We start from the raw sequence: 25,533 nt of genomic DNA, 5'->3' as shown, positions 1-25,533 counted from the left end.
CAATGGCTTTTGAATGCTTCCTTAGAACCCGTAATAGCTTATCTGTCTCTACAGAAGATAGGGAAGAAGCCACAATAACAGGAAGTGTCTTATTTTCACCCAAATATTCATACCTGAGATGCTCTGGTAGGACTTTCAACTCTAGTTGAGGAGGCTTTTCAGTAGATGGGGTAGGCTTTGTTGGTATGACTCCTAACTCTTCATAATATTTTCTATTCAGCGGTCCATAAGAATCGAGCCACATAGCATATTCATAAGCTTCCTTACCATCTTGTTCTACCACCTCTTCTTGTACCAAAGTCAGATTAAGAGGATCTTCAGCATGTGTCTTTGTCTCCACCAACTGGTCCACCACATCAATTGCAAAACAGTTGTCACTAGCTGTAGGATAGGTCATTGCTTTGAGTACATTAAATACAACTTCATCTCCTTGTACCCTTAGCTTTAACTCTCCTTTCTGAACATCAATTAGTGCTTTCCCTGTTGCCAAGAAAGGTCTCCCCAGGATGATAGGAACATTACTGTCTTCTTCCATATCCAGAACAATGAAATCAGCTGGGAAGATGAACTTGTCCACCTTTACTAACACATCCTCAATGACTCCTCTAGGGTGAGCTAGCGATCGATCTGCCAATTGAAGAGTTACAGTAGTTGGCTTTGCTTCACCTAGCTGCAATCTTTTGAACACTGACAAGGGCATTAAGTTAATACTGGCTCCCAAATCACATAGTGCATTTATCCCTTCAATTTTACCAATAGTACAAGGAATAGTGAAACTCCCTGGATCTCTGAGCTTTGGAGGGAGTTTCTTCTGTAGAATAGCGCTACACTCTTCAGTTAGAGCCACTGTCTCATAGTCTTCCATCTTCCTCTTCTTTGACAAAATTTCCTTCATAAACTTCACATAACTTGGCATCTGCTCTAGAGCTTCAGCAAAAGGAATGTTAATGTGAAGTCTTTTGAAGACTTCTAGAAACTTGGTGAACTGCTTGTCTAAGCTTGACTTTCTCAGCCTCTGAGGATAGGGTATCTTTACATGATGATCAATACTAATCGGTGGAGACTGTTGTGGTGGTGCTGGGCTATCAGTAGCCTTCTCTGCTGTCGGTGTTGGTGTCGGCACTGGTTGAGCATTTATTTCTACATCTACCTCAACTGGTTGTGGTAACTCAGGCCCATCATACTTCTTACCGCTCCTCAGGGTAATTGCCTTGCAGTTTTCTTTAGGATTAACTTCAGTGGTGCTAGGCAAATTTCCTTGAGGGCGGGTTCTACCCGAGTTGCTAGCCGGCCCATACGAGTCCGCAGTCTTTAATTGAAGATCTAGTTTCAGTCATGAATTGGAGCAGTAAATCTGTCTGCAAACTAGAACTTCCACCAGAGGCTTGTTGCTGATTAAACTGTTGGTTCTGATTTCTTTGTTGATAGAACCCACTATTTCTTCGGTTGTTATTCTGGTTGAACCCATAATTGTTGTTGTTGTTGTTCTGTGAAAAATTCCCAATGGCCTTAGCTTCATCCATTGGCAAATCATCCACATCTGCTTGGCACTCCGAAAAGTGATGACTTCCTCCACATAACTCACAAACAATTTGGGCTTGCTTAGCTTGCCCTGCAATGATTTTAGTCAATGCCTCAACCTGAGCTGTTAACTTTGTGATGGCATCGACTTCTAACACACCAGCTACTTTCTTGGATTGACTCCTTTCAGTTGGCCACTGCTGGTTGTTTAGAGCCATCTCCTCCAATAGATCATATGCCTCATTAGCACTCTTTCTCATAAAAGCTCCGCCCGCTGCTGCATCTATTAGAGTTCTAGTATTACCAACCAACCCGTTGTAGAAGTTGTGAACCAGCATCCACTTCTCTATACCATGATGGGGACACCTCCTGATCAGATCTTTAAACCTCTCCCAAGCCTCATGGAGAGATTCATTATCTTGTTGGCAGAAATTATTGATTTCTCCTCTTAGCTTTGCAGACTTAGCTGGAGGAAAGAACTTTGACAAGAATTTTGTTGCCAGATCATTCCATGTAGCAATAGAATTCGGTGGCAAAGAATTCAACCAACTCTTGGCTCGTTCTCTGAGCGAGAATGGAAACAACCTCAATCTAATGGCATCGTCGCTAACTCCATTAACTTTAAAAGTTTCACAAAGTTCCATGAAGTTAGAGAGATGCAAATTAGGATCTTCAGAAGGGAGACCACCAAACTGAACTGAAGACTGCACCATTTGAAGGATGGCAGGTTTGATCTCGAAGTTGTTTGCATCCACTGTCGGTGGCCTAATACATGACTGCACTCCCGTCAGAGTAGGGAGAATGTAATCTCTCAAGCTTCGGCCATTAGCTTGATCTTCCACAGCGCCTCCATTATTACCATTATTACGCCCATTGTTCCCAACATTATTGTTCACATTGGCAGCCATGATTTCTGATGTTTCAGCAGTTGCTGAAACTCTTTCTTGCCTCTTGTTCTTTCGATTCTTCCTGCAAGTTTTCTCAATTTCAGGATCAACTGGTAATATGACTGATTGTCCTTGACGGCGCATGCACTTAGGATTCCTGAAATAAATAAAGAAAATATTGCAAGAAAAAGGTTAGAAAAATCAGCAAGAGAAAATATACCAAAGTAGAAGTTAGTATAATTTTTATGTAATATTAATCTTTAACAATTCCCCGGCAACGGCGCCAAAAACTTGTTGCTATAATTTTAAACACTACGCAAGTATACGCAATCAAGTAGTAAATCTCACACAGGTGAGGTCGATCCCACAGGGAATTGGATTAAGTACCACTAAATTATACTTATGATTCTATTCGGTAAATCAAAAGCAATTATGATTTAAAAACAGTAAAATTTGAAAGAAATTCAGAAAACTTAATAACACAATTTAAAGTTGAGCAAGATGAGACAATAGGGAGGAGAATCCTGTTGTTGTTTACCCAAATCGTTAATGCTTAATTACTATCCTATTCTTGGAGTGAATGACAGATTATGAAATAACCTAGCTCCTTTCAGATCTTCTAGATTCTAAATCACATGTTATCTAATTAATTCCTTAATTAAACTAACATGAAATCAGCATTAAGCAATAATCTACTCGTCACATAAGTCATGCAAATACTTTCGTTTCACATAGAACATTGATTATCTTAATTTTAGCATTCTCAATTCTCACTTTTCAGATTTTGAATTGAGATCATAGAGCATGCACAAGGTGATCAATCTTAAACATGAAATTAAGAACAAACTAAGATAATTTCACACACAAGAATTGAGGAATGGTAATTAAACATTAACTAGGCAAAACATTAAACAACAATCATCATCCTCCCTAAATGGGAAATTTAGTTCAGAAATAAATCCATAACCATTCCTATAGCAATATTCAACATAAATAAATTAAAGAGGAATAAAGAAAAGAACTGTTGGTGGATGAATTCTGGATCTTCACTTCAATCTCTGTGCTCTTCCTGCCGCTCTCAGCTGTGTTTTAGGGTTCCAAATCGCTCTCCCTGACTTCCAATCGCAGTTTTCTATTTATACTTGAAATTTAGGGTTCGATGGACGAAAATACCCCTGGTCCGTACGGGATCTCGCCGCGGCCAAGCTTCCTCTCGCCGCGGCGAGAATCTGCCAATTTTAGGTGCTTTCTGTTTCTCGTATCTCGCCGCGGCGAGCCTCTTCATCGCCGCGGCCAGATATGCAAAAACTCAAAAATTAAGTTTTTCTTCGGCTCAGCACGTCTTTCAATGAATTTCTGCACCCGAGACCTCTTTTACTCCAAAGAACCTGAAAACATAGAAAACAAGCGTAATTCCGTCCCAACACAGCTAAAGATGCACATAAATTGGATCCGAAACATAGGCTAAAAATAGCCTAACAGAGCCCGAAACAGTAATACCTCACCTGAGATAAAAAAAAATGAGAGAGGAGCATAGAGCAAGTTAAGAAGAGACTGAGAAGAGCAAAATAGAGGGAGCAGGTTAAGAAAAAGATATGAGCTTCGACCTTTATTTTATTTGATATATCATTAATATATTTGTATTGTAATATAATTTATAACATATATGTACAGTATATTTATAATATTAACATTTTTTTAAAGTATACATATAAATAGTGTTACATATAAATAAATTTTAGTGAAAATTATTTTAAAAATAAAAATATGTATATAAATATCAAAATATATAATTATGAAGTACAAAATTAAAAAATCATATTTATTTGTGTGTCATATTTTTTGAGCTTTTATATTCGTGCTTTCGGGCTTGTCGTGCGGTGTCGTGCTTAAGTCTATTTTTTTCATGTCGTGTCGTGCTAATTTGTAGCATCGTGCAGTGTCGTGCTCAAGCCCATATTTTTTCGTGTCAGATCATGCTCGTGTCTCTCAGACTCGTGCCGATTTCGTGTCATGTCAAAAAACCCGGCCCATATTTACAGCAATAGATGGAATCATCAATTAGAGTAGTGTTTGGTCATAAAATAAAAATGAAAAAGAAATGGTAACGGTAATTGAAAAAGTAATAGAATATTTTTTTTTATTCATTTTATTATAGAATCAATATCTACAATGAGAATTATTGTATTTGGTAATGGAATGAAAATTTTATTATTTTGAATAAATTCCGTTTTATTCTATTAGCATGATTTTTCATTTATAAAATTATTATTTTACAAATTAAATAAACAAATAATATATATTTATGTATCACCTTCTAATTATATTTTCTTAGATGAAATTATTAAATAAAAAACAAATAATAAAATTACACATAAATATTTATTAAAAATAGCTATTTGTTTATTTGATATTAATTAATTTAATATCATCCATATAATTTTGGTCATCACACACTCTATCTATATAATAATTACGTCCAATTAGTAAAGCACGGTTAGAGTATCATTTAGCTCAGTAGTAGTAGTTACTGTTAATTCCCAATAAATTTATAAATATTAGAGTACTTATTTCCATCATCCATGTTGAAATAAGGATCAATATCTTAATAAGAATCTTAGAACAAATGATAGCTAAAGGCCATCTCTATTAATGCATTTTCTCATTCTTATAATCAACTGGGATCCTCAGTCTTTTGAAACTTAATAACTTCTCGATTATTTTCTCCTCTATCAGAGTTTCCTAGAAAACCTACGTTTAACTCTCCCTTGTGTACCAGGTTGGTCAGTACACGTTAACGTTCTATTTCTTTAATTAACTGTACAATTAAACCGTTTATTTTATTTATTTTTACATGCGCGCGAATAGAATTTTGGTGAATGACATGATCTAGTTGAAGATCATCTAGATTAATTATGTGATCTTGTAATTAATAATAGGATTATATATTAATTATTAGGGACTCGTTACTGTTTTATTTAATTTGTTGTAAACCTTCAAAAGTTGAAAGTTTCATATGACGAGCTTTCAGAGAAATTTCTATGCTTTTGAATAACTAAATAAAATTAGACTATAAGTTTCAGTAGAAACATTTAATTCTTTATCCAAGAAGTTTACGGCCACGAAACATTTTTTTTTTATTAATTCAAAGATAATATAGTTTTTTAAAACTGACTTTTGGGCATGAGTAACTGCAACTCTATATAAATGTTCATACGTGTAAATATAGATACAAATCTAAATAAGTTGTAAGAAATTAAAAGAAGTCATTATGGCAAAATCAAGCTTTGTTATTTCTGTTATGGTTGTATTAATTCTACTTGTAATTCCAACAAAATGTTACTATCCTGAGCCATTAGAAGATGGAAGTGGCAGCTTGTTTATTTTCGGAGATTCTTTATATGATGCTGGAATTAATAACTATATCAATACTATAGTTCGGGCCAATTATTATCCATATGGTGAAACCTTCTTTAAGTACCCATCTGGTAGATTTTGTGATGGCCGAATTATTCCTGATTTTATTGGTAATTTACAAATTTATAAGAAAATTATTAGATAGGGTTATAATTTTCTGTTTTTCTATAGAGATCTTTTCTATTTTTTAGTTGAAATTATAATTCAATTATTTATCATATAATTATACTATAGGGAGTCATTTTCGAAAATTTTAAATTATAATTCAATACGGGTTTTTATTTATTTTATTCACAAATGCAGTTAATTTTTCATATTTTTAACTTGTTCAGAAACTTTCGAAATTGATAAGATGTCTGTTAAAATACATATGTTTAATTTGTATGCAGCTGAGTATGCTAAGCTACCTCTCATTCAACCCTATTTGTACCCTGGAAATCACGACTTTAAATATGGGGTGAATTTTGCATCAGCAGGATCTGGTGCTCTGCCTGAAACTAGACAAGGAATTGTAAGTAAATATAAACATTTTCTTTTAACAAATATGACATGGGAGACCTGCAATAATAATTCATGTCACAAAATTAAGGGTAATGTTCTAATTATTATTAATTTCATTATGTTTGATCAGGTGATCGATCTCAAAACTCAACTTGGTTATTTCAAGAACGTTAGCAATCAGCTTAAGCAGCAAATGGGGTATGCAAATTCCAAGACTCTGCTTTCAAAAGCAGTTTACATGTTCAGTGTTGGGAGCAATGATTACTTATTCCCTTTCGATACTAACACCACAGTCCTTAATTCCCACACTACCGAACAGTATGTGGGAATGGTCATAGGCAACATAACTGAAGTTATTCAGGTACTTAATTTATACCATATCTTTTTGAAAACATATGCTTTTATTTACCATATTCAGAATTATATATGTGTTTTGATCAGGAAATTTACAACATTGGAGGAAGGAAATTTGGATTTCTAAACTTGGGTCTTTTAGGGTGTACACCAAACGGTAGAGTGCTTGAAGGGGGACATAGTGGGGGCTGCTTTGAAAAACCCACACCCTTTGTAAAATTGCACAACCTACAACTCTCGACGTTACTAAAAGGATTACACACAAAGCTTAAAGGATTCGAATACTCACTTGTTGACTTTTACTCATTTTGGGAGGAAAGGATAAAACACCCCTCAAAATATGGTAATACAAATTAATCAACCAGTTTTTTGTTAATTCTTTCATTACATTCTTAAACTCTGTATTGTGTGCAATAATGTAGGGTTTAAAGAAGCGAAGGAGGCATGTTGTGGAAGTGGCCCATACAGAGGACATTTCAGCTGTGGAGGCCGGAGAGGAGAGAAAGAGTATGAGGTATGTGAAAATGTCAAAGATTATGTCTTCTTTGACTCTGATCATCCCACGGAAAAGGCAAACGAGCAATTTGCCAAAGAAGCTTGGAGTGGAAAGCCTGGTTTCTCAGGGGCTCACAATCTCAAAGCATTATTTGAATCCATGTAATAAAATGCTTTGGAGAGACCTTCAATTACTTGTAATGTGTGTCTTTATAGTCTTTTTTTTTTTTGTCTTACCTATATCTATAAATACAATCATGTTATTTATTTCTTTTATATATAAAAAAGCTTCATTAAAACCTCTTAGTAAACCGAACAGGAAAAATCTTGTGTTGTAAGTTGTTTTGCAGTTAAAGGTTAAAATATTAGTGGGCTAGACCAGCACATTTGGAGTTAAACTAATTGTCCTAGCTTATTGACAAAGTTTATAAAACGTTTAAAAAGAGATTCCAAAACCATTACCTACCAATATTATGCAACAAACCACGAAATAGTTACCAAGTGATAATCTCACGATAGAATTTTATTAATTGAATAAATACTAATTTAGTGTTACTAAATTTATCTTAAAAAAATTATGCAACAAAAATCCATAATCCTTTAAAAGATAATGTTAGAGAGCCACCAAAAATTCAAGCCAAAGAAAAAAAAGCACCCAAAAATTCAAAATTACCGATCTAAAAATTAGAGCAAAAAAAAAATCACTTATGATTAAAAATAGTGAGCCAAAAAAAAGAACCGCGTTTATGATCGAGCTGTTCAAGATGGTGAACAAATAAAATAGCTACCATCTTGAAAGGAATGTTAGAGAGTATCACATATTGCTAATGTGTGAAAAAAATAATGGAATATTTAAGATGAATGAGTTACTTCTCTTATTGTCAATTGATTTTGAAATGAAACCTCATTCATCTTATTTTAAATTCTAACCATCACCATGCCTTTTAGCTGAGCGGCATGTACTACCTAAATTAGCATATAATAGTTACATCTATATGCTTAGAGAGTAAGTATTTCAAAAAGAATGTTAATAAGGATATCTCAAGGTGGTAACAATAGGTGACATAATGTTATTAATAAATTTTAAGAATTTTTACATCACATGAAATTTTTTATTTTTTTATTTTTAATTGTGGGGTAGAATTTTTTCTTCAATAATCCGATCTAAAAGTGTTATGACAAAATTATTTACATTTTCTGTATTTGTTTGCATTAGGAATTATTTTCAAGTTGATTATATTAAAAAAAAAAGTTGTCAAAAATTAATCCCAGGGTCCTATTTTTACTATTTTGGAAAATACAAGGTCCATTTTGTCATTTAATAAAACACGAGGTCCAATTAGTATCTTTTGCAAAACACATGGTCTACAATGGTATTTATTCTTTTTTTATGAGGAGAAGTGTGAAATCACTATGCTTATAACCCTATCACTTAAATGTTTTTTATTATGCTTTGTGTGTGTAGAAATATGTGAGTTTTTTTTTTTCTTAAATAAAAAGAACAAAACAAAGAATAATAATTAATAATGGAGAGTTTTTGTTATGATTTCTTTATGTAAATGCTAGATGTATAGATAAAGAATCACAAGACCAGAGCTTAATTATAATTTATATGATCATGTTGATATAATGTTATTAATTGATGCGATATTTGGTGAAGTTTGATTATTAATTAGGCGGGCAGTCGGTGTACAGTCTATACATTATATTATAATTTGTATTAATCTAAAGTCAACCTTCAAAAGTTGAATGTTCACTTTCGAAACATTTAGTAGTTATTTGGTATTCAAGCAGTTTATATACAGAGTTCTTTTATCAAAAAAAACCTTTTTTTTTTTTTTGTTTCTCTTTTTTAGTATTTTTAAGTATGTATTTTATTGTTGTTTCTTCTGGGCACGTACGAGACACACTATATAATGCTCACAAAATCGTAGATATATAAACATCTAATTATTAGTTGAAAGAAGCTTTCATGGCAAAATCAAGCTTTGTCCTTATCGTTCTTTTATGCAGTTTAATAATTCCAACAAAATGTTATGGTCATTATTCTGAAAGATCAGCAGATGTAGCTGCCAGCTTGTTTATATTCGGCGATTCGTTTTTTGATGCAGGAAATAATAACTATATCAACACTTCAGGTCAAGCTAATTACTATCCATACGGTGAAACCTTCTTTAACTACCCATCTGGTAGATTTTGTGATGGCCGAATTCTTCCCGATTTTATTGGTACGTAATTAACTTATTATAAGGTTATATAGTTATTATTTTTTATTAAAGCATTGCTTATCTTAATATACTTAATTTATAGATTCACATCGAGGGAATTGGCGGTGAGTGCTCCCCATCCTCATCTTTAAGAATTTTAATCTCTATTCCCGTTTATTTTTTATGTGGAATGAAATGGAGAATTCCTTAATGTAAAAATAAATTTTATTATGAAATTTTACATATATAAAAATATTAAATTATATAAAATGAAAATATTACATATTATTTATTATTTAATTTAAGATTATATAAATTTCTAGTTAAATAAACTAATAATTGTTAAAATATGTACCTATATTTTTTTTTGCAGCTGAGTACGCTAATCTGCCATTCATTCCACCTTATTTATTCCCTGGAAATCATGACTTTAAATATGGGGCGAACTTTGCATCAGGAGGAGCTGGTGCTCTCAATGAAACTAGACAAGGATTTGTAAGTTAATATAGCCATTGTTTGATTTTATTTTTCTTTTTTGAACAAAAATATAGCCATTGCTGTAAAAACAGAAACAACGTTTTTTTTTTTGGACAAATATAACATAGAAAACATGATCATTTATGTTTAATTAGCTTAACACTTCAAAGTAAGATATAGGATGTAAAGTAAGATATAGGACATATGCATTCTCTACAATTATACATATAATAATTATATATGCATAATGTAAGGGAGAAGAATATGATAATACTATAGAGGGTGTGTTTCAGGTGATAAACCTCAAAACTCAACTTGGTTATTTAAAGAAGATTAGCAATCAGCTGAAACAACAAATGGGTTACACAGATGCCAAAACTCTGTTTTCAAAAGCAGTTTACATCTTCAGTGTTGGGAGCAATGATTACTCATACCCTTTCGATACTAACCCCGCCGTTCTAAATTCTCACACAACCCAACAGTATGTGGGAATGGTCATAGGCAACATAACTGAAGTTATTCAGGTATAAAATAAATACAATATCTTTCAAAATTAATTGTGTTTTTCTATATATATTTTTTTTCATTAATTATATTCGAAATTATGTGAATCGATCAGGAAATTTACAACATTGGAGGAAGAAAAGTTGGGTTTCTAAGTTTGGGTCCCATCGGGTGTGCACCATTCGCCAGAGTGCTTAATAAGAGTGGTGCCTGTTTTGAAAAATTCACACCCTTTTTAAAATTACACAACAAACAACTCTCTATAGCTCTCAAAGATTTACAGTCAAAGCTCAAAGGATTCAAATACTCACTTGTTGACGTTTACTCATTTATGGAAGAACGAATAAACCACCCCTCAAAATATGGTATACACGCATTTAGTTTTTTTTCTTTTTTCTAAAGCTAATTTCTTTAGTACATGTATAACTTTGGTGTGTTCTCTTGTGCTATTATACTAAATTATTATAAGGTTTTAAAGAAGGGAAGGTAGGATGCTGTGGAAGTGGTCCGTACAGAGGAAATTCGAGCTGTGGAAGTAAGAGAGGAGAGAAAAAATATGAACTATGTGAGAATGTCAAAGACTATGTGTTCTTTGACAATGGTCATCCCACAGAAAAACTATACAATCAACTTGCCACAGAAGCATGGAGTGGAAAGCCTAATAATCCAGGGACTTACAATCTCGAAGCATTATTTCAATCCAACTAAAATTGGGAGAAACATTCTCTAATTTTAAATGTCTCTTTCAGTCGTTTTTAGGTGTTCTATTGTATTCTCTGTCCCTCTCTCTGTTTGCATGTTACTTTTGTCATCTTCTATCCTCATAATGATGTTTATTCTTTGTAATTATCTTATGTTTCTAAGTTTTATTGACTTGAAAAAGCCAAAATATCTCATCCCTCTAAACTTATCATGTTAACTGAAGTGTATATTTTCACTGGGACTTGGTCTGTCAAATGAACTTTATTTCGTTATTCTTTCTTTCTTATTTGAAAAGTTATAAAAATGGGGACAAATTGCCAATTATAAGATAAATATGCCTATATAGTATAAACCCAATGCACCTTAATTCATAACACTATTTTTTGTGTAGTGTTAAAATGTATGTCGCATTTATATTTTTATCATTATTTAATAAACTTTATTCACATCACACTACAGATAAATATTATATTTTAATAACTGCGTAAGACAAAAAAAAAAAAAAAAAAAAAAGGACACATACAAATGAAAATTTTGTGTTACCAGTAAAAATATAATATTTTTTTCTAGATTTAGTATAATGTGTAAAAATCTGTTATCTTATTAGAATATTACTACTAATTGTTTTTTAATATTTATTTAGTAATGTGAAAATTACATATTTTATTGATTTTTATATGATTAATGCAAAAATATAGTTGTTTTCTTTTCCAGAAAATTTATAACATGAGAAGAATTCAAAATTTAAAAAATTAAAAAACATATAAAGTGTAATATAAGGTAACTAGTTATACTTCTGATTACCGTTTTAGGCCAATCAGTTACTTTTTTCCATATTTTTTTTTTCAATTTTTTTTCTTTTACAAAATAATTTTTTTTCGAAAAAATAATAAATATTGTTTTAAAATTTGCCAAAAAAAAAACCATAAAAGTAAAAACTCTCCTATATTAATCACATCATTTTGATTTTAAGCTACCAAGTCTTAACTCTCAAGTCTTAGCTCCTAGGATGTGTAATTGGAATTTATTAAAAAAAACAATAACATTTTGATTTTATATTAATTTGTATCTTAAAATGCTATTGTGCTAAATCTATCATTTGTTCAAATTTTGTGCCGAATATTACACTTCTTTAAATCATGCTTTAATTAATTTTGCGTTTGTCTGGTGTCAATCTTCCTCAAACCTTAATTGTGCCATTCATAATTTTATAAGAGCAAAGAAACTATATTTAAATTTTGTTGTTTACAATTAGGACTTGTCTATTCAAGTAAATGTTGTTTATTCTCCATCAACATTGACACCCTACCGGATAATTTAGTTTAAAATACACAATAATATATACATGATTGACCCTTTAATGATGGTACTGATTTAAATAAACAAATATATCAGAAAGTGACTTCATTATTTAGAAAAAGGAATCGAAACCGATCACTTAATTATCAGTTTATCACTATTCATTACAATAATGGGTCAAATCCCAAATAGATATTGAAGCAATAGAACCTACAAATATAATTAGTAGTAGCCAGTTGGTAATCTTTACATCATGGCAAAATTAAATAGATTCAGCCATTGTCTTGGTTTTCTTTGTATAATCACTCTAACACTACTTGCAATATCTCCAAATTGCAATGCAGCCTTGTTCATCTTTGGGGATTCAGCATTTGATGTTGGAAATAATAACTATATCAACACTAGTTTTCAGGCAACAAAATTCCCATATGGCGAGACATTCTTTGAGTACCCAACTGGGAGATTTTTCTTAGAAACACTTTGGTACATGTTAGTTAGGTTCTGTTAGAGTTGTTAATTAGTTTGTTATTTAGTCAGAGTCGGTTGTAAGTTAGTTGCTCTGCAACTAACATTTCTTGCTGGTTTAATTGTCTTACAGAGCTATATAAGCTCTTTCTTCAGCTGTAACATTCAATTGAGAATACATAATAATACAGCTCTGATTTCTTTCCTCTGTTATTCTCTCTATTCTCATATGGTATCAGACGATTTTCGGCCCTTAGCTTCCATGGCCCGACCTTCGACACGTTCTCAAGATGGTGCTCATCCATCGACGGTCGACACCCAAACAGCAGAGATCAATTCCGATCATCTCCCTGCTGCAAATCACTCAGCTTTTCCATCTCGCAATCCACAACCTAGGGTTCAATCTCAAAACCCAGATCCGGTTCCCCAAGATTCAGCCACCATTGTTGAAGACAACACAACTCAAGCACTTCATTCCCGTTCGATTCTTGATGATCATTCCGGCCCCTTCTTCCTCGGCCGTGATCACCCCGGCCTGGTGCTTGTGTCCACAGTCCTCAACGGCCCCAATTATCAACCATGGAAACGAGGAATTACAATGGCCACATTGCGCAAGAACAAGATTTCGTTCATCAATGGCTCTATCCCTCGGCCAGAACCTGGTAATTCTAATCTCAATTCTTGGTTAAGGTGCAACAATATGGTAATGTCTTGGTTAGTTAATTCTGTTTCACCCGACATTGCACAAAGTATCATGTACTTTGATTTAGCTACTGATATGTGGAACGATCTTGCTGAGCGTTTCAACGAGGGCAATGGCCCCAGAATTTTTCAATTGCAGACCCAAATCACTCGGCTTCAGCAGGGTGATTCTTCGGTTTCTGCCTATTTTACCAAACTAAAATCCCTATGGGATGAGTTGAAAGAGTTTCAACCAATAACAACTTGCACTTGTGGTGCAATGAAAATTTTCTTGGATTCTTACAATCAAAACCAAGTCATTCAGTTCTTGACTGGTTTGAATGAATCCTATGACTGGTTTGGATTCTTACAAGCGAAAACCCCGTCTATCATGAACGCACCAAACACGTGGAGATTGACTGCCACTTCATCCGAGAGAAGGTCCAAGATGGCTCCATCAAACTAATGCATGTTTCTTCTCAACACAACCTCGCTGACATTTTTACCAAAGCTTTATTGCCTACTCATTTTTCCAATATTGTATCCAAGATGGGTTTAATTAACATTTACACTCCATCTTGAGGGGGGCTCTTAGAAACACTTTGGTACATGTTAGTTAGGTTCTGTTAGAGTTGTTAATTAGTTTGTTATTTAGTCAGAGTCGGTTGTAAGTTAGTTGCTCTGCAACTAACATTTCTTGCTGGTTTAATTGTCTTACAGAGCTATATAAGCTCTTTCTTCAGCTGTGACATTCAATTGAGAATACATAATAATACAGCTCTGATTTCTTTCCTCTGTTATTCTCTCTATTCTCATAATTTTCAAATGGTCGCCTTGTTCCTGATTTCATAGGTAAACAAAATACAAACGTTATTAATTCTGTTTTCATAAGTAAATAAAAGTAATAATATTAGGACATGATATTATAACAATCTAATTAATCTGATTATGTGTATTTACAGCTGAATATGCGAAGTTGCCATTCATTGTACCATATCTTCAGCCTTGTAATCACCATGATTTTAAATATGGGGTCAACTTTGCATCTGCTGGAGCTGGTGCCCTTGTTGAAACTCGCCCTGGATTGGTATAATTGGTTCCAAATCGTTTAATTTCTTTTTTCTTTTGATGACTTATATTAATATCATATATGTTAACATGGATGTTTGTTTCATTTCTCTCACTCTATCAGGTGATTGATCTTAAAACTCAACTTGGTAATTTCAAGAATGTTAGCAAACTTTTAAGGGAGAAATTTGGAGATGCAGAGGCTGAAGATTTGTTGTCAAGAGCTGTATACTTGTTTAGCGTGGGAGGCAATGACTATTTATTCCCATTTGAGACAAACTCTAGTGTTCTTCGAACCTATTCACCCGAACAATTCGCAGGACAAGTGATTGGCAACATATCTGAAGTCATTCAGGTACACTAATTACTGAATTAAGCCACTAAATTAACTTTCCAAGATGGGTGACATGCTATTTTAAACAACCCTTTAATTTTTGATTGTTTTAGGAAATTTACAAAATTGGAGGAAGAAAGTTTGCGTTTCCAAGTATGTGGCCTCTGGCATGTTTTCCATTCGCAAGAGTAATAAAAGGTGGAGATTATGGCTGCTTGGATCAAATAACACCATATTTAAAATCACATAACAAACAACTCTATAATCTTCTCCAAAATTTCCAAAAACATCTCAACAAATTCAAATACTCACTTTTAGACTTTTATTCTTTCTTAGAAGAACGAATGAATCACCCTTCTAAACAGGGTATGTATGTTCTTAAGCTAGTTAATTTCCAAGTGTCTTAATTTAATGAGATCTCTTTTCTTAAGACTAATTGAAACTGCTTCAAAATTTTCAGGTTTTAAAGAAGGGAAAGTGGCATGTTGTGGCAGTGGCCCATACAGAGGAGAATTTAACTGTGGAGGAGGAAACTTTAGTTTATGTTATAATGCCATTGAATATGTGTTCTTTGACTCTGTACATCCTTCTGAAAAAGTATACGAGCAATTTGCAAAGCAAGCATGGAGTGGAAAGCTCAGCCTCAAAGGATCTTATAGTCTCATGGAGCTATTTGAATCAAATCATGATTTAGTGTAGTGCTAGTTACTTTTAAAATGACAATAAATTTTCATATTAGAGTAGTTATTTACAACTTGAATGATGTAAGTGAAAATGATTGGCTTAAAGTCAAATATCTCTATGTATGGTATCCTTAAAAAGAGAGATCCTTCCCTGTTTCTGTACTGCAGGTGGCAGATCATTGTCATTTTTAATCTTATTTATCAAAGACTTATTTGAAAAATAATCCATATGTATAAAATAATCTTATTGATATTCTACAACAGTTTGGAATTTTCTAAGGCAGAAACTTAGAACTTGTTTAGCTTGGGATGCACGGTTTATTTTTTACAAAAAAATGAAAAATTGCGTTGCTTCATGGAGCGGGTTAATCTTAATATGGACTTGAATTGTGAGATTTTTATTATTATTTTGTTTGGAAATATGAGATGAGTTTTGGTGAATGTGGACATTACAATGTTTGAGTTTAATTTATTGACATGCTTTATTAAGAAAGACGAAAAATTATTGACATATATGGTAGATGTAGAAAAAGAAGATGATCGAATCACATGAACAGAGCATATATAATTTTGTGATCATGTTCATATAAATTCTATTAATGTGGGATATTATATATAGGTGAACTTTGATTATTAGGCACTCCGTTTCTGTTTTTATTAATTTAATTTTGAAGTTTTTTTTATTTGTTAGTTTGTAGGGTCAACCTAAGTTGCAAGTTCATATATGATGAGGTTTCGTAGAAAGTTCACATGCTTTCGAAACTAAATAAAATAAAACACAGGTTTTAAGAACATTTATTAATATTGGCCTTATATCAAACAAATATTTTATTATTATTTTTTGTGGGCATGAGCAACTCTATATTAATGCTCACAAAACGTAGATAAAATCTAAATTAGTTGAAAGAAGTCCTCATGGAGAAATCAAGTTTTGCCATTACTGTTCTCCTTATATTTTATTGTATATTCAGTCTAGTTATTCCAGCAAAATGTTACCGTCACTATCCCCACCCATCAAAATATGAAACTCCCAACAGCTTGTTTATCTTTGGAGATTCATTATTTGATGCTGGAAATAATAACTATATCAACACTTTAAGTCAGGCCAATTACTATCCATACGGTGGAACCTTCTTTAAATTCCCATCTGGTAGATTTTGTGATGGCCGAACTATCCCTGATTTTATTGGTAAGACAAATTTATTGTTTATTTAAGTTAATTGACATTAATTTCTATTTATACCTAACTAAATAATTGTTAAAATATGTTTATTTTGTTACAGCTGAGTATGCTAAACTTCCACTGATTCCCCCTTATTTGTTCCCTGGAAATCATAACTTCAAATATGGAGTGAATTTTGCATCATCAGGATCTGGTGCTCTGATTGAAACTAGAAAAGGAACTGTATGTATATATAGGAAACATGATCAGTTTAGAGATAAGAGCTAAGACATATGCACTCTTGTTACATTTTAGTGTCTTAAATTAATTTTATTAATTATTAGCAGCACATTATTGTACATAGTAATAATTGGTGTCATGGTATTCTGATGTTTGTTTCAGGTGATTGATCTCAAAACTCAACTTAGTTATTTCAAGAACGTTAGTATTCAACTGAAGCAGCAAATGGGGTATGCTGATGCCAAGACTCTGCTTTCAAGAGCAGTTTTTCTCTTCAGTGTTGGGAGCAACGATTACTCATTCCCTTTTGAGACTAACTCCACAGTCCTTATTTCCCACACTACCGAAGAGTTTGTAGGAATGGTCATAGGCAATATAACTGAAGTTATTGAGGTATACTTCCATACATAATCAATACAACATCTTTGAAAACATTCTTTTTTTTTTAACCCATTCGCATAATATTGGAAATTATGTGAGTTGAGCAGGAAATTTACAAATTTGGAGGAAGGAAATTTGGGTTTCTAAGCTTGGGACAATTAGGGTGTTCACCATCCGGTAGAGTACTTGAAAGGGGAAACAATGGAGCCTGTTTTGAAGGATTCACACCGTTTGTAAAATCACACAACACTCAACTCTCCATGCGACTAAAGAAGTTAGAGACAAAGCGCAAAGGATTCAAGTACTCACTAGTTGACTTTTATTCATTAGCAGAAGAAAGGATAAATAACCCCTTAAAATATGGTATGTATGTATGTATGTATGTATGCATTGAGTTATTTTTTCTTCTTGATTAGCTAATTTCTTAATTTTATGGCTTTATTATATATAACTATGTTGTTTGTGTTGTGCTATACTAAAATATAAAGGCTTTAAAGAAGCGAAGGTGGCATGTTGTGGGAGTGGTCCGTACAGAGGACATCCGAGCTGTGGAGGTAGGAGAGGAGAGAAAGAGTATGAACTGTGTGAAAATGTGACAGACTATATCTTCTTTGACTTTACTCATCCCACAGAAAAGGTCAACCAGCAATTTGCTAAAGAAGCATGGAGTGGAAAGCCTGGTTTCTCAGGGACTTACAATCTCAAAGCATTATTTGAATCCATGTAAAATGCGTGTGTGGACTGGAGATGATCACCTTCAATTACTTTTTCAATGCTGCTCTATTAATCCTGTTATTTACTGGTTTGTTATATTTTACGTGTTCGAGTGAAAGACCTTGAAATATTACTCTTTAATCATCTTATTATTTTTCGTTTTAAGTTTTGTTGACGTGAAAATTAATATTCCGGTACGTGGAGTCAATCGCCACCAACTTAAATGGGAACATCTTAACGTGAAACTCATTTTAATTAAAATGTACATTGTAACTGAAATCGATCAAACCAACTAAGTCAAACGATACCCGCTCTCTCAATAGTTTCATGATTTAAATATTTTTAAAAAATTGAGAGTATGATTCTAATTCTATATTTCACATACAATGTAAGAATCAAAATCTTCTGTTAAAAGATTGTGTTTTGTATTAAACTAATCTTATTGTGACACAGAGTATTTTAAGGGAAAAAAAAACTGTATATATATAAATGGTTAAATTTTTAATAAATGAAAAATTAATTAACGTGTTAAACTTAGATTGACTTAACATTGTATGACACACAACTTTTTAACAGTAAATCTTAATTGATTTGCGTTTTTTTTTTTTTTTGACAAATTATCATATATAAATTTGAGTTTCACTTTAATACAATTGGCTTTGATGTAGGAAATTTTTTTTATTTAATTTTTATTTTTATAAATTTTGTTTTGCTTTTCATTAGTTATTTTATTTGCTACAGTAAATAGCAATAAAAATAAAACTTAGTAATTCTTAAATGTGCCCTCACATAAGATTGGTCAAACGGTTTTGACAAGGCACACAAATACGATACAAATTTTATGGGTTAGAGTCGTAAAAATTAGACACAGCTCAAAAACAAGTCGACACAATTTGATACGAAATAAAAACGATTCAAACACGACACAATCTGCTTAATACAAATTTGACACATCATGCGTTTGATATGGTTTTTTTTTTTTTTGTTTGACACAATTTTTTTTAAAATAAAATAATAATAATAGTATAATTATGTAAAAATATATATTTAATGATTTAATGTAGAGTTATAAAATATTTTAATTTTAATTAAAAAAATTGAAAATATTTTAAAATTAAATTTTTTTAATTAATATATATATATAAAACTATGTATAAATAGATGTCCATAAGTTCAGGTAAGAAATAATTAAAAATTTAAAAATTTTAAATTAATTTCTTTTAATAAAATGGGCAAAAAAAATTTTTGATCAAAGTTTAGGTGTGAAAATGCTAATTTTTAACGGTAAAAGAAACAAAACTTAATAGGATATAATTATGTATGAATATTTTTTTTATGGGTAAATACTATTTTGGACCCTCTATTTTACAAAAGTTATCAATTGGACCCTGTATTTTGTTAAATGACAAAATGGACCCTATATTTTCTAAAATAGTACAAATAGGACCCTGAATTGATTTTTTGTCAAAATAAAGTTTAATTATAATCCGATCTAAAAGTGTTATAACAAAACTGTTTACATTTTTTGTATTTGTTCGTATTAAGCATTGTCTTCAAGTTGGTTGTATTTAAAAAAAAGTTATCAAAAATTAAGCTTAGGGTCCTATTTTTACTATTTTAGAAAATACAGGGTCCATTTTGTCATTTAACAAAACACAGGGTCCAATCAGTAACTTTTGCAAAATACAGGGTCCAAAATGGTATTTACCCTTTTTTTATCTAATCCTATATTTTAAGAAACATATTATTTGGGTAATGTCGAAAAAGTTTAAGGGACAAAAAAATACTAATTAATTATTCTAAATAATATATATATATACCATTACAAAGAAATATGCATTTGGTCCAGTGTAGTATGCTTTTGTAATTTTTTTTTTAAGAAAATGTTTTTTCATCAACCAAACAATTATTTACCTTGCCAAAAAAAACCTACACAATCAAGTAGAAAAAGCCTCTCCCAAAAAAAGAATTAAATACAAATTATTTAGTAGTGATTTTTTTAATAGAAAATTCCTTACTATTAGTGATCATTATTCATTGGGAAGGTAAAAAGAGAAAAAAAAAAAAAAAAGTTTGAAAAGAGCATTGCTATTAGTCAATAGTATTGTCTAGCACATTTTCTACATGTCACGTTGTGATTAACTAGCGATATTTTTTAAAAATTATTATATTAAATTATGTGAGACTCAATACTTAATTGAACTAACACATAGGAAAGTGATAGACACCACTAGTGCCCTTTAACATTTCTGGTTTGAAAAACATAATAAAACATATTAATTAATATTAATGTAAAAAACACCACTATGCCCTTTAGTATTTCTCGTTGAAAAACATAATAAAACTTATTAATATTAATGTAAAAAAATATATATGTCAACGTTCATATATGTGGGTCCCAATAGATATTAAACTGATTTAAAATGAATAAACAATGGAGGATGTTAACGTGAGTTAGTAGCTGTTAAAAGAGTTAACTGATCGATGGTTTTAATTCATTAAATGATGTAGCTTAGTTTTGTTGGATAGAGGACAGAAAAAATAAACAGACGATCTAAGGTTTGAAAGAAGCGAAGTCGAGCTGTGGAGGTAGGAAAAGGAGAGAAAGAGTATGAACTATGTGACAATCTGACAATGTCAAAGACTACGTGTGGTCATACAACAGAAAAAGTCAACGACCAATTAACCATAGAACTACACTACAATCTCAACGACCAATTAGCCATAGAACTACACTACAATCAGACGTATTCTTCTATATATGTATTATTTGTTTTTAATTACGTATTCTATTCTATTGTATTATCTTCTTCTTAATTTTTTTTGTAACTTTACTTTTATTTATACATAATAATATGTTTTTCTTTTTAGTTTACGTTATACGTTATGTTGACTTGAAAAGGTCAAAATATATTCCAGTGGAATCGATTTCTTTTTTAACTGATGAATTCTCATGTTAATTAAAATGTATATTTGACTTGGATTTGGTCAAATCAATCATGTCAAACGAACTAAGGTTGTATTGTTTTTAACCCAAAAAAATATGAAAAAAAGAGTTGCTAAATATATGTAAACCACAAAATGTTAGGATAAAAAGGAAATTTAAATAAATGTACATATATGATAAGAGCTGGGTTTGAATGTTATTGTTGACATTATGTATTTGTGTATTTTTATTATTAATGACGTACGTAGTAGAACATGAAAGCACATGTAATTAACTAATTATCAAAATTGAGTGATCTAATATGATAATATTAATTGATGCTATCGGCCGTGAGCCGTGAGAGTAGATTATTAGACTCGGTCAAGTACGTGCTTTGTTCATTATATTAAATTCTTCATTCAAAGTTCGAAGTTCACATAGATTACAAATTAAAGTTGCTACTTAAAAATAAAATATAAAAATTAGCTAGTTTACAAGTTTTATGAAACATTAATTAATTTCAATGGTTTCGTATCCTGATTATTTTTCATAGTATATATAAGTAAATACTATTTTAGAATATAGGCGTGTAAGATTTAATAATTGGTCTCTTTATTTTTTTTATTTAAATTTATTTATTTTTTTTAATAAAAATGTAAACTATCATTAAACTGAAAATTCTACTATTATAATGCTACGTACTTCAATAGACAAATTATTTTCCTAAAGAACATGATCTCTGGAGAAACAAAAACTATGAGCGAGATAATGAACAATTTTGTTTACAGATCATTCTACAAATAAAACGTGAAGAAATATTAAAAAAAACAAGTAAAAGACGCTTATAGACTATAGTCATGAACCACCTGATCAAATTCAAAGGGCATATGTAAATAAATTGCTTGTTATTGTTTGGACACAAAGAAGACTATCTGTGTCAAGAAGAACACTATAATTCAGCTTAATAAGGTTTCTTTGATGCTAATAATTTTTGCAATTTCAGGTTGAACTCAGCCAACATGACTAACGGTGAAAGCCTCCAGCACCCTATAACCCAAATTTTCTATTCCTTAACAAATGTAACTCAATTTCTATTTTATTTCTAACTCAAAAAAAGTTTGATTAAAATAGGGGCTCAATGTATTATTGTGTTCTTCTTTAAAAAAAAAATATTATGGTCCAAATTATCATTAATAAAATAGAATACTAATCGGTAATTTTACAAAATATAATTCCAAAATAATATTTACACTCTATATATTTATTACTATTTATAAAAGAATATTCTTTAATTTAATGTCATCTATCATAGCATCGACTAGTAGTACTCTATATATAAATGTAGCTTTGTTATTAATTGACGAGGTCTCATATATATCATGGCAAAATCTAGCTTTGTTATTACTTCTCTCTTTATATTTTCTTGTATAAGCAGCCTTGTAATTCATACTAAATCTTACCGTCATTATCCTCAACCTGATGTAAGAGCAAGCTTATTTATTTTCGGTGATTCACTCTTTGATGCTGGAAATAATAACTACATCAGAACTATAGGCCAGGCCAATTATTATCCATACGGTGAAACTTTCTTTAAGTACCCAAGTGGTAGATTTTGTGATGGTCGACTTATCTCAGATTTTATTGGTAATATAATTATAGCCAATTGTTTCAAATTCAAGTGTATATTATTATATATTGTAAACTCCACATACAATTAACTAATAATTGTTTAATTGTACGCAGCTGAGTATGCTAAGCTACCTTTCATTCCACCATATTTGTACCCTGGAAATCATGATTATAGCTATGGGGTGAATTTTGCTTCAGCTGGATCTGGTGCTTTGTTCGAGACTGGAAGAGATATAGTTGTATGTCACATATTTATATGACCATTTTTGTAATCTATATTTGTATATTTATATATTATATGCTTTCCTCTCTCTGTTTTGATAAATAATATAACATCTCATCACAATGATGATGCCTTTTTCAGGTGATAGATCTTAATACTCAGCTTGAATATTTCAAGAACGTTAGCAATCAGCTGAGAAAACAATTAGGGAATGCAGAGGCAAAAGCTTTGCTTTCGAGAGCTGTTTTTATCTTTAGTGTTGGGAGCAATGATTACTCATTCCCTTTCGAAAGAAACATCACCATCCCTAACACCCAAAAGTTTGTGGGGATGGTCATAGGCAACTTAACCAAAGTGATTAAGGTATGCATTATGGTTCCCTGTTTTTCAAAATTTATTTGTTTATTTATCTGTTTTTTTTTCATTCATCATATTATATATTGTTATGTGAGTCAGGAAATTTATAACATTGGAGGAAGGAAAATGGGGTTTTTAAACTTGGATCATTTTGGGTGCTATCCATACGGTAGAGTGCTTGAAGGGGGAAATAATTGCTTTGATAAATTCTTACCCTTTATAAAATTACACAATACACAACTTTCCATGATGCTAAAAAAGTTGGAAACAAAGCTCAAAGGATTCAAATACTCATTTGTTGACCAGTACACATTCACGGAAGAAAGACTAAATCACCCTTCAAAATATGGTTTCAAAGAAGAGAAAGTTGCATGTTGTGGAAGTGGTCAGTACAGAGGACATCCTAGTTGTGGAGGTAGGAGAGGAGAGAAAGAGTATGAACTCTGTGAAAATGTCAACGATCATGTCTTCTTTGACTTTGCTCATGGAACAGAGAGGTTCAACGAACAATTTGCCATAGAGGCGTGGAATGGAAAGCCAAGTGGCTCAGGGTCTTCTAATCTCAAACGATTATTTGAATAGGAGTAAGCGTGGAGTGGAGACCTTCATTAATTTCATTGTACTAGTACTACATATTTCCCAATAAGTTTCTTTTTTTTTTCCGCTGGAGTTGACCGTGTTGAAAAGTTCATCTCAGTTAGTCGGGTTGAAATTTTATCTCCTATTTTTCATTTTTACAGCTCATTCATGTTTAGTATGAATACTACAATAATTGTTTATTAATATTTCCGATCTAATTAATTATATATTGAATGTTAATTTTTATTATTGGATTTGATCCAATTAATCTCAATAATTTAATCGATTCACTATTCAATGAATATTGGATTGAATGTATTTTGTATATATCTATTGTTTTAATTTAAATTTATCCAATATTTTACTTAATATTTATTAGATAAGAACAAATCTATTCAATATTTTACATTTTGTATTTATTAGATTTTTGGATACTCCATCCAGCATTTAATCCGATTTAATTAGACATTCAAAAATAACATTTAATCTAATTCGATCACAATTAAATATTTAATGTTTGACAATCTATTGTAATTAGATAAGTTAATTATTATTGGATTGGATGAATTTATTATTTATCCAAAAAAAAATAAATTTAAAAATAGAAACAAATTAATTTAGCATAATTTAATGAGATTGCTAAATGTAGAAAGCCACACATAAAACAGTCTCTTACAATAAATACCTTATAGCAACACAGTCTAATTAATTAATAGTCGTATTGCATGCCAATTTTTTTTTTTAAAGTTTGATACTTAATTAAATAAAATTAGTATTATTAATTGAAAAATCAACTAATTAGTTAAATATTATATATTTTTTTGACCCAATTTTAAAAATTGTAAGGTCAAAATTGTTTTTACAATTTTACAAAAGAAAAAACAAATTTATATTTATTTTTATATTTACTTTTACTTCTTTAGTTAACATTTTAGGGAGCCTTATTAACATAAAATCAACCCAATACGAAAAATAATGAAAAAGAAATAATTGACTAGTTTTTGTTTGTTGTATACATATCATTTTTTTTTTTTGAGCCTCTCAAATTAATGGGCATGAGCCTTTGTCCGGTTGCCCTACCCTTGGGTTGGACTAGCGTTATATCAAAACTCTCACGATTTACAACGAATTAATTGTAGAATTAGTAATTTACAGTATAAATATCTAAGTTTAACTTCTAGTTGTACATAAATACTTAAGTTTATTTTTTAACGGTAAAATAGGTAAGTTATATTTATAAAACTTCTGTAAGTATCTAGCTGATAAATATCAAGTCAATGGCCATGTGCAGTCCCTTATTGGTCCAACTCATTAATTTTTATTTTTTATTTAAAAATTAATTTAAATATACTAATTGCTAGACTTTTTTTGAGCTTACATTAACTTTTATTAGTTTTATTAAAACTTACGTTGATTGATAGTTATTTATTGTGTTAGCCTCTATTAAAGTGATCAATAGTTAATGGACTTAGCATCTGTATGTGTAAAGTCTAGTTAAAGTAGAAGTGTAGACTTATTTAACTGAAGCCTTTGATGAGTATATATCCATTTGAAACCTATTATTTTTTTGTGAGATGGTCTTATGATCAGTATCCAGGTCTTATTTTTGATTAAAGAATCAATCTCATCTTTCATTGCACCATTCTATTTGATCCTATCCTTTGACTCCATTGCCTCCTTGTAGGTCCTAGGTTCATTTTCACACAATCTAGACACTATAAGTGCAT

General features: G+C 31.2%; 5 protein-coding genes and 1 non-coding gene across 6 annotated transcripts; all 6 read left to right on the top strand.

The window, feature by feature from the left end:
• Nucleotides 1-1,869: 1,869 nt before the first annotated feature.
• LOC115703381 (small nucleolar RNA R71) lies at nt 1,870-1,976 on the top strand. Its single transcript, XR_004009150.2, has one exon. It is a non-coding gene; the product is annotated as a small nucleolar RNA R71 (small nucleolar RNA).
• Nucleotides 1,977-5,281: 3,305 nt separating this feature from the next.
• Nucleotides 5,282-7,913, top strand: LOC115707720 (GDSL esterase/lipase 1-like). Its single transcript, XM_030635750.2, has 5 exons — nt 5,282-5,935; nt 6,215-6,336; nt 6,457-6,687; nt 6,768-7,023; nt 7,103-7,913. The coding sequence occupies exons 1-5, from the start codon at nt 5,680-5,682 to the stop codon at nt 7,339-7,341; spliced, it is 1,104 nt and encodes a 367-aa protein (XP_030491610.2). The 5' UTR covers nt 5,282-5,679; the 3' UTR covers nt 7,342-7,913.
• Nucleotides 7,914-8,767: 854 nt separating this feature from the next.
• LOC115707721 (GDSL esterase/lipase 1) lies at nt 8,768-11,339 on the top strand. Its single transcript, XM_030635751.2, has 5 exons — nt 8,768-9,403; nt 9,756-9,877; nt 10,153-10,383; nt 10,479-10,728; nt 10,833-11,339. Exons 1-5 carry the CDS (start codon nt 9,148-9,150, stop codon nt 11,069-11,071), a joined length of 1,098 nt encoding a protein of 365 aa, XP_030491611.1. The 5' UTR covers nt 8,768-9,147; the 3' UTR covers nt 11,072-11,339.
• A 1,116-nt stretch (nt 11,340-12,455) lies between these two features.
• Nucleotides 12,456-15,883, top strand: LOC115704547 (GDSL esterase/lipase 1). Its single transcript, XM_061116212.1, has 6 exons — nt 12,456-12,831; nt 14,333-14,362; nt 14,473-14,597; nt 14,703-14,933; nt 15,026-15,278; nt 15,373-15,883. Exons 1-6 carry the CDS (start codon nt 12,618-12,620, stop codon nt 15,609-15,611), a joined length of 1,092 nt encoding a protein of 363 aa, XP_060972195.1. The 5' UTR covers nt 12,456-12,617; the 3' UTR covers nt 15,612-15,883.
• Nucleotides 15,884-16,348: 465 nt separating this feature from the next.
• On the top strand, nt 16,349-18,257 carry LOC115707718 (GDSL esterase/lipase 1). Its single transcript, XM_030635749.2, has 5 exons — nt 16,349-16,784; nt 16,879-17,000; nt 17,160-17,390; nt 17,486-17,741; nt 17,867-18,257. Exons 1-5 carry the CDS (start codon nt 16,511-16,513, stop codon nt 18,103-18,105), a joined length of 1,122 nt encoding a protein of 373 aa, XP_030491609.2. The 5' UTR covers nt 16,349-16,510; the 3' UTR covers nt 18,106-18,257.
• Nucleotides 18,258-22,367: 4,110 nt separating this feature from the next.
• Nucleotides 22,368-24,154, top strand: LOC115707717 (GDSL esterase/lipase 1). The gene is made up of 4 exons (XM_030635748.2): nt 22,368-22,662; nt 22,762-22,886; nt 23,012-23,233; nt 23,327-24,154. The coding sequence occupies exons 1-4, from the start codon at nt 22,398-22,400 to the stop codon at nt 23,807-23,809; spliced, it is 1,095 nt and encodes a 364-aa protein (XP_030491608.2). The 5' UTR covers nt 22,368-22,397; the 3' UTR covers nt 23,810-24,154.
• Nucleotides 24,155-25,533: the final 1,379 nt, after the last annotated feature.

Source organism: Cannabis sativa, chromosome 1, assembly GCF_029168945.1.
Source record: "Cannabis sativa cultivar Pink pepper isolate KNU-18-1 chromosome 1, ASM2916894v1, whole genome shotgun sequence".
Taxonomy (NCBI): domain Eukaryota; kingdom Viridiplantae; phylum Streptophyta; class Magnoliopsida; order Rosales; family Cannabaceae; genus Cannabis; species Cannabis sativa.
The sequence above is the reverse complement of the archived record's forward strand: the minus strand, read 5'-3'. Positions and strand labels throughout refer to the sequence as shown.

Bases quoted from the DNA above. Each gene is read 5' to 3' on its own strand.
- LOC115707720 (XM_030635750.2), top strand. From the start codon at position 5,680: ATGGCAAAATCAAGCTTTGTTATTTCTGTTATGGTTGTATTAATTCTA. The intron at 5,936-6,214 runs GTAATTTACAAA...ATTTGTATGCAG, and splicing joins AATTATTCCTGATTTTATTG to CTGAGTATGCTAAGCTACCT. The intron at 6,337-6,456 runs GTAAGTAAATAT...ATGTTTGATCAG, and splicing joins CTGAAACTAGACAAGGAATT to GTGATCGATCTCAAAACTCA.
- LOC115707721 (XM_030635751.2), top strand. From the start codon at position 9,148: ATGGCAAAATCAAGCTTTGTCCTTATCGTTCTTTTATGCAGTTTAATA. The intron at 9,878-10,152 runs GTAAGTTAATAT...GGTGTGTTTCAG, and splicing joins ATGAAACTAGACAAGGATTT to GTGATAAACCTCAAAACTCA. The intron at 10,384-10,478 runs GTATAAAATAAA...TGAATCGATCAG, and splicing joins ACATAACTGAAGTTATTCAG to GAAATTTACAACATTGGAGG.
- LOC115704547 (XM_061116212.1), top strand. From the start codon at position 12,618: ATGGCAAAATTAAATAGATTCAGCCATTGTCTTGGTTTTCTTTGTATA. The intron at 14,363-14,472 runs GTAAACAAAATA...GTGTATTTACAG, and splicing joins CCTTGTTCCTGATTTCATAG to CTGAATATGCGAAGTTGCCA. The intron at 14,934-15,025 runs GTACACTAATTA...TGATTGTTTTAG, and splicing joins ACATATCTGAAGTCATTCAG to GAAATTTACAAAATTGGAGG.
- LOC115707718 (XM_030635749.2), top strand. From the start codon at position 16,511: ATGGAGAAATCAAGTTTTGCCATTACTGTTCTCCTTATATTTTATTGT. The intron at 16,785-16,878 runs GTAAGACAAATT...ATTTTGTTACAG, and splicing joins AACTATCCCTGATTTTATTG to CTGAGTATGCTAAACTTCCA. The intron at 17,001-17,159 runs GTATGTATATAT...TGTTTGTTTCAG, and splicing joins TTGAAACTAGAAAAGGAACT to GTGATTGATCTCAAAACTCA.
- LOC115707717 (XM_030635748.2), top strand. From the start codon at position 22,398: ATGGCAAAATCTAGCTTTGTTATTACTTCTCTCTTTATATTTTCTTGT. The intron at 22,887-23,011 runs GTATGTCACATA...TGCCTTTTTCAG, and splicing joins AGACTGGAAGAGATATAGTT to GTGATAGATCTTAATACTCA. The intron at 23,234-23,326 runs GTATGCATTATG...TATGTGAGTCAG, and splicing joins ACTTAACCAAAGTGATTAAG to GAAATTTATAACATTGGAGG.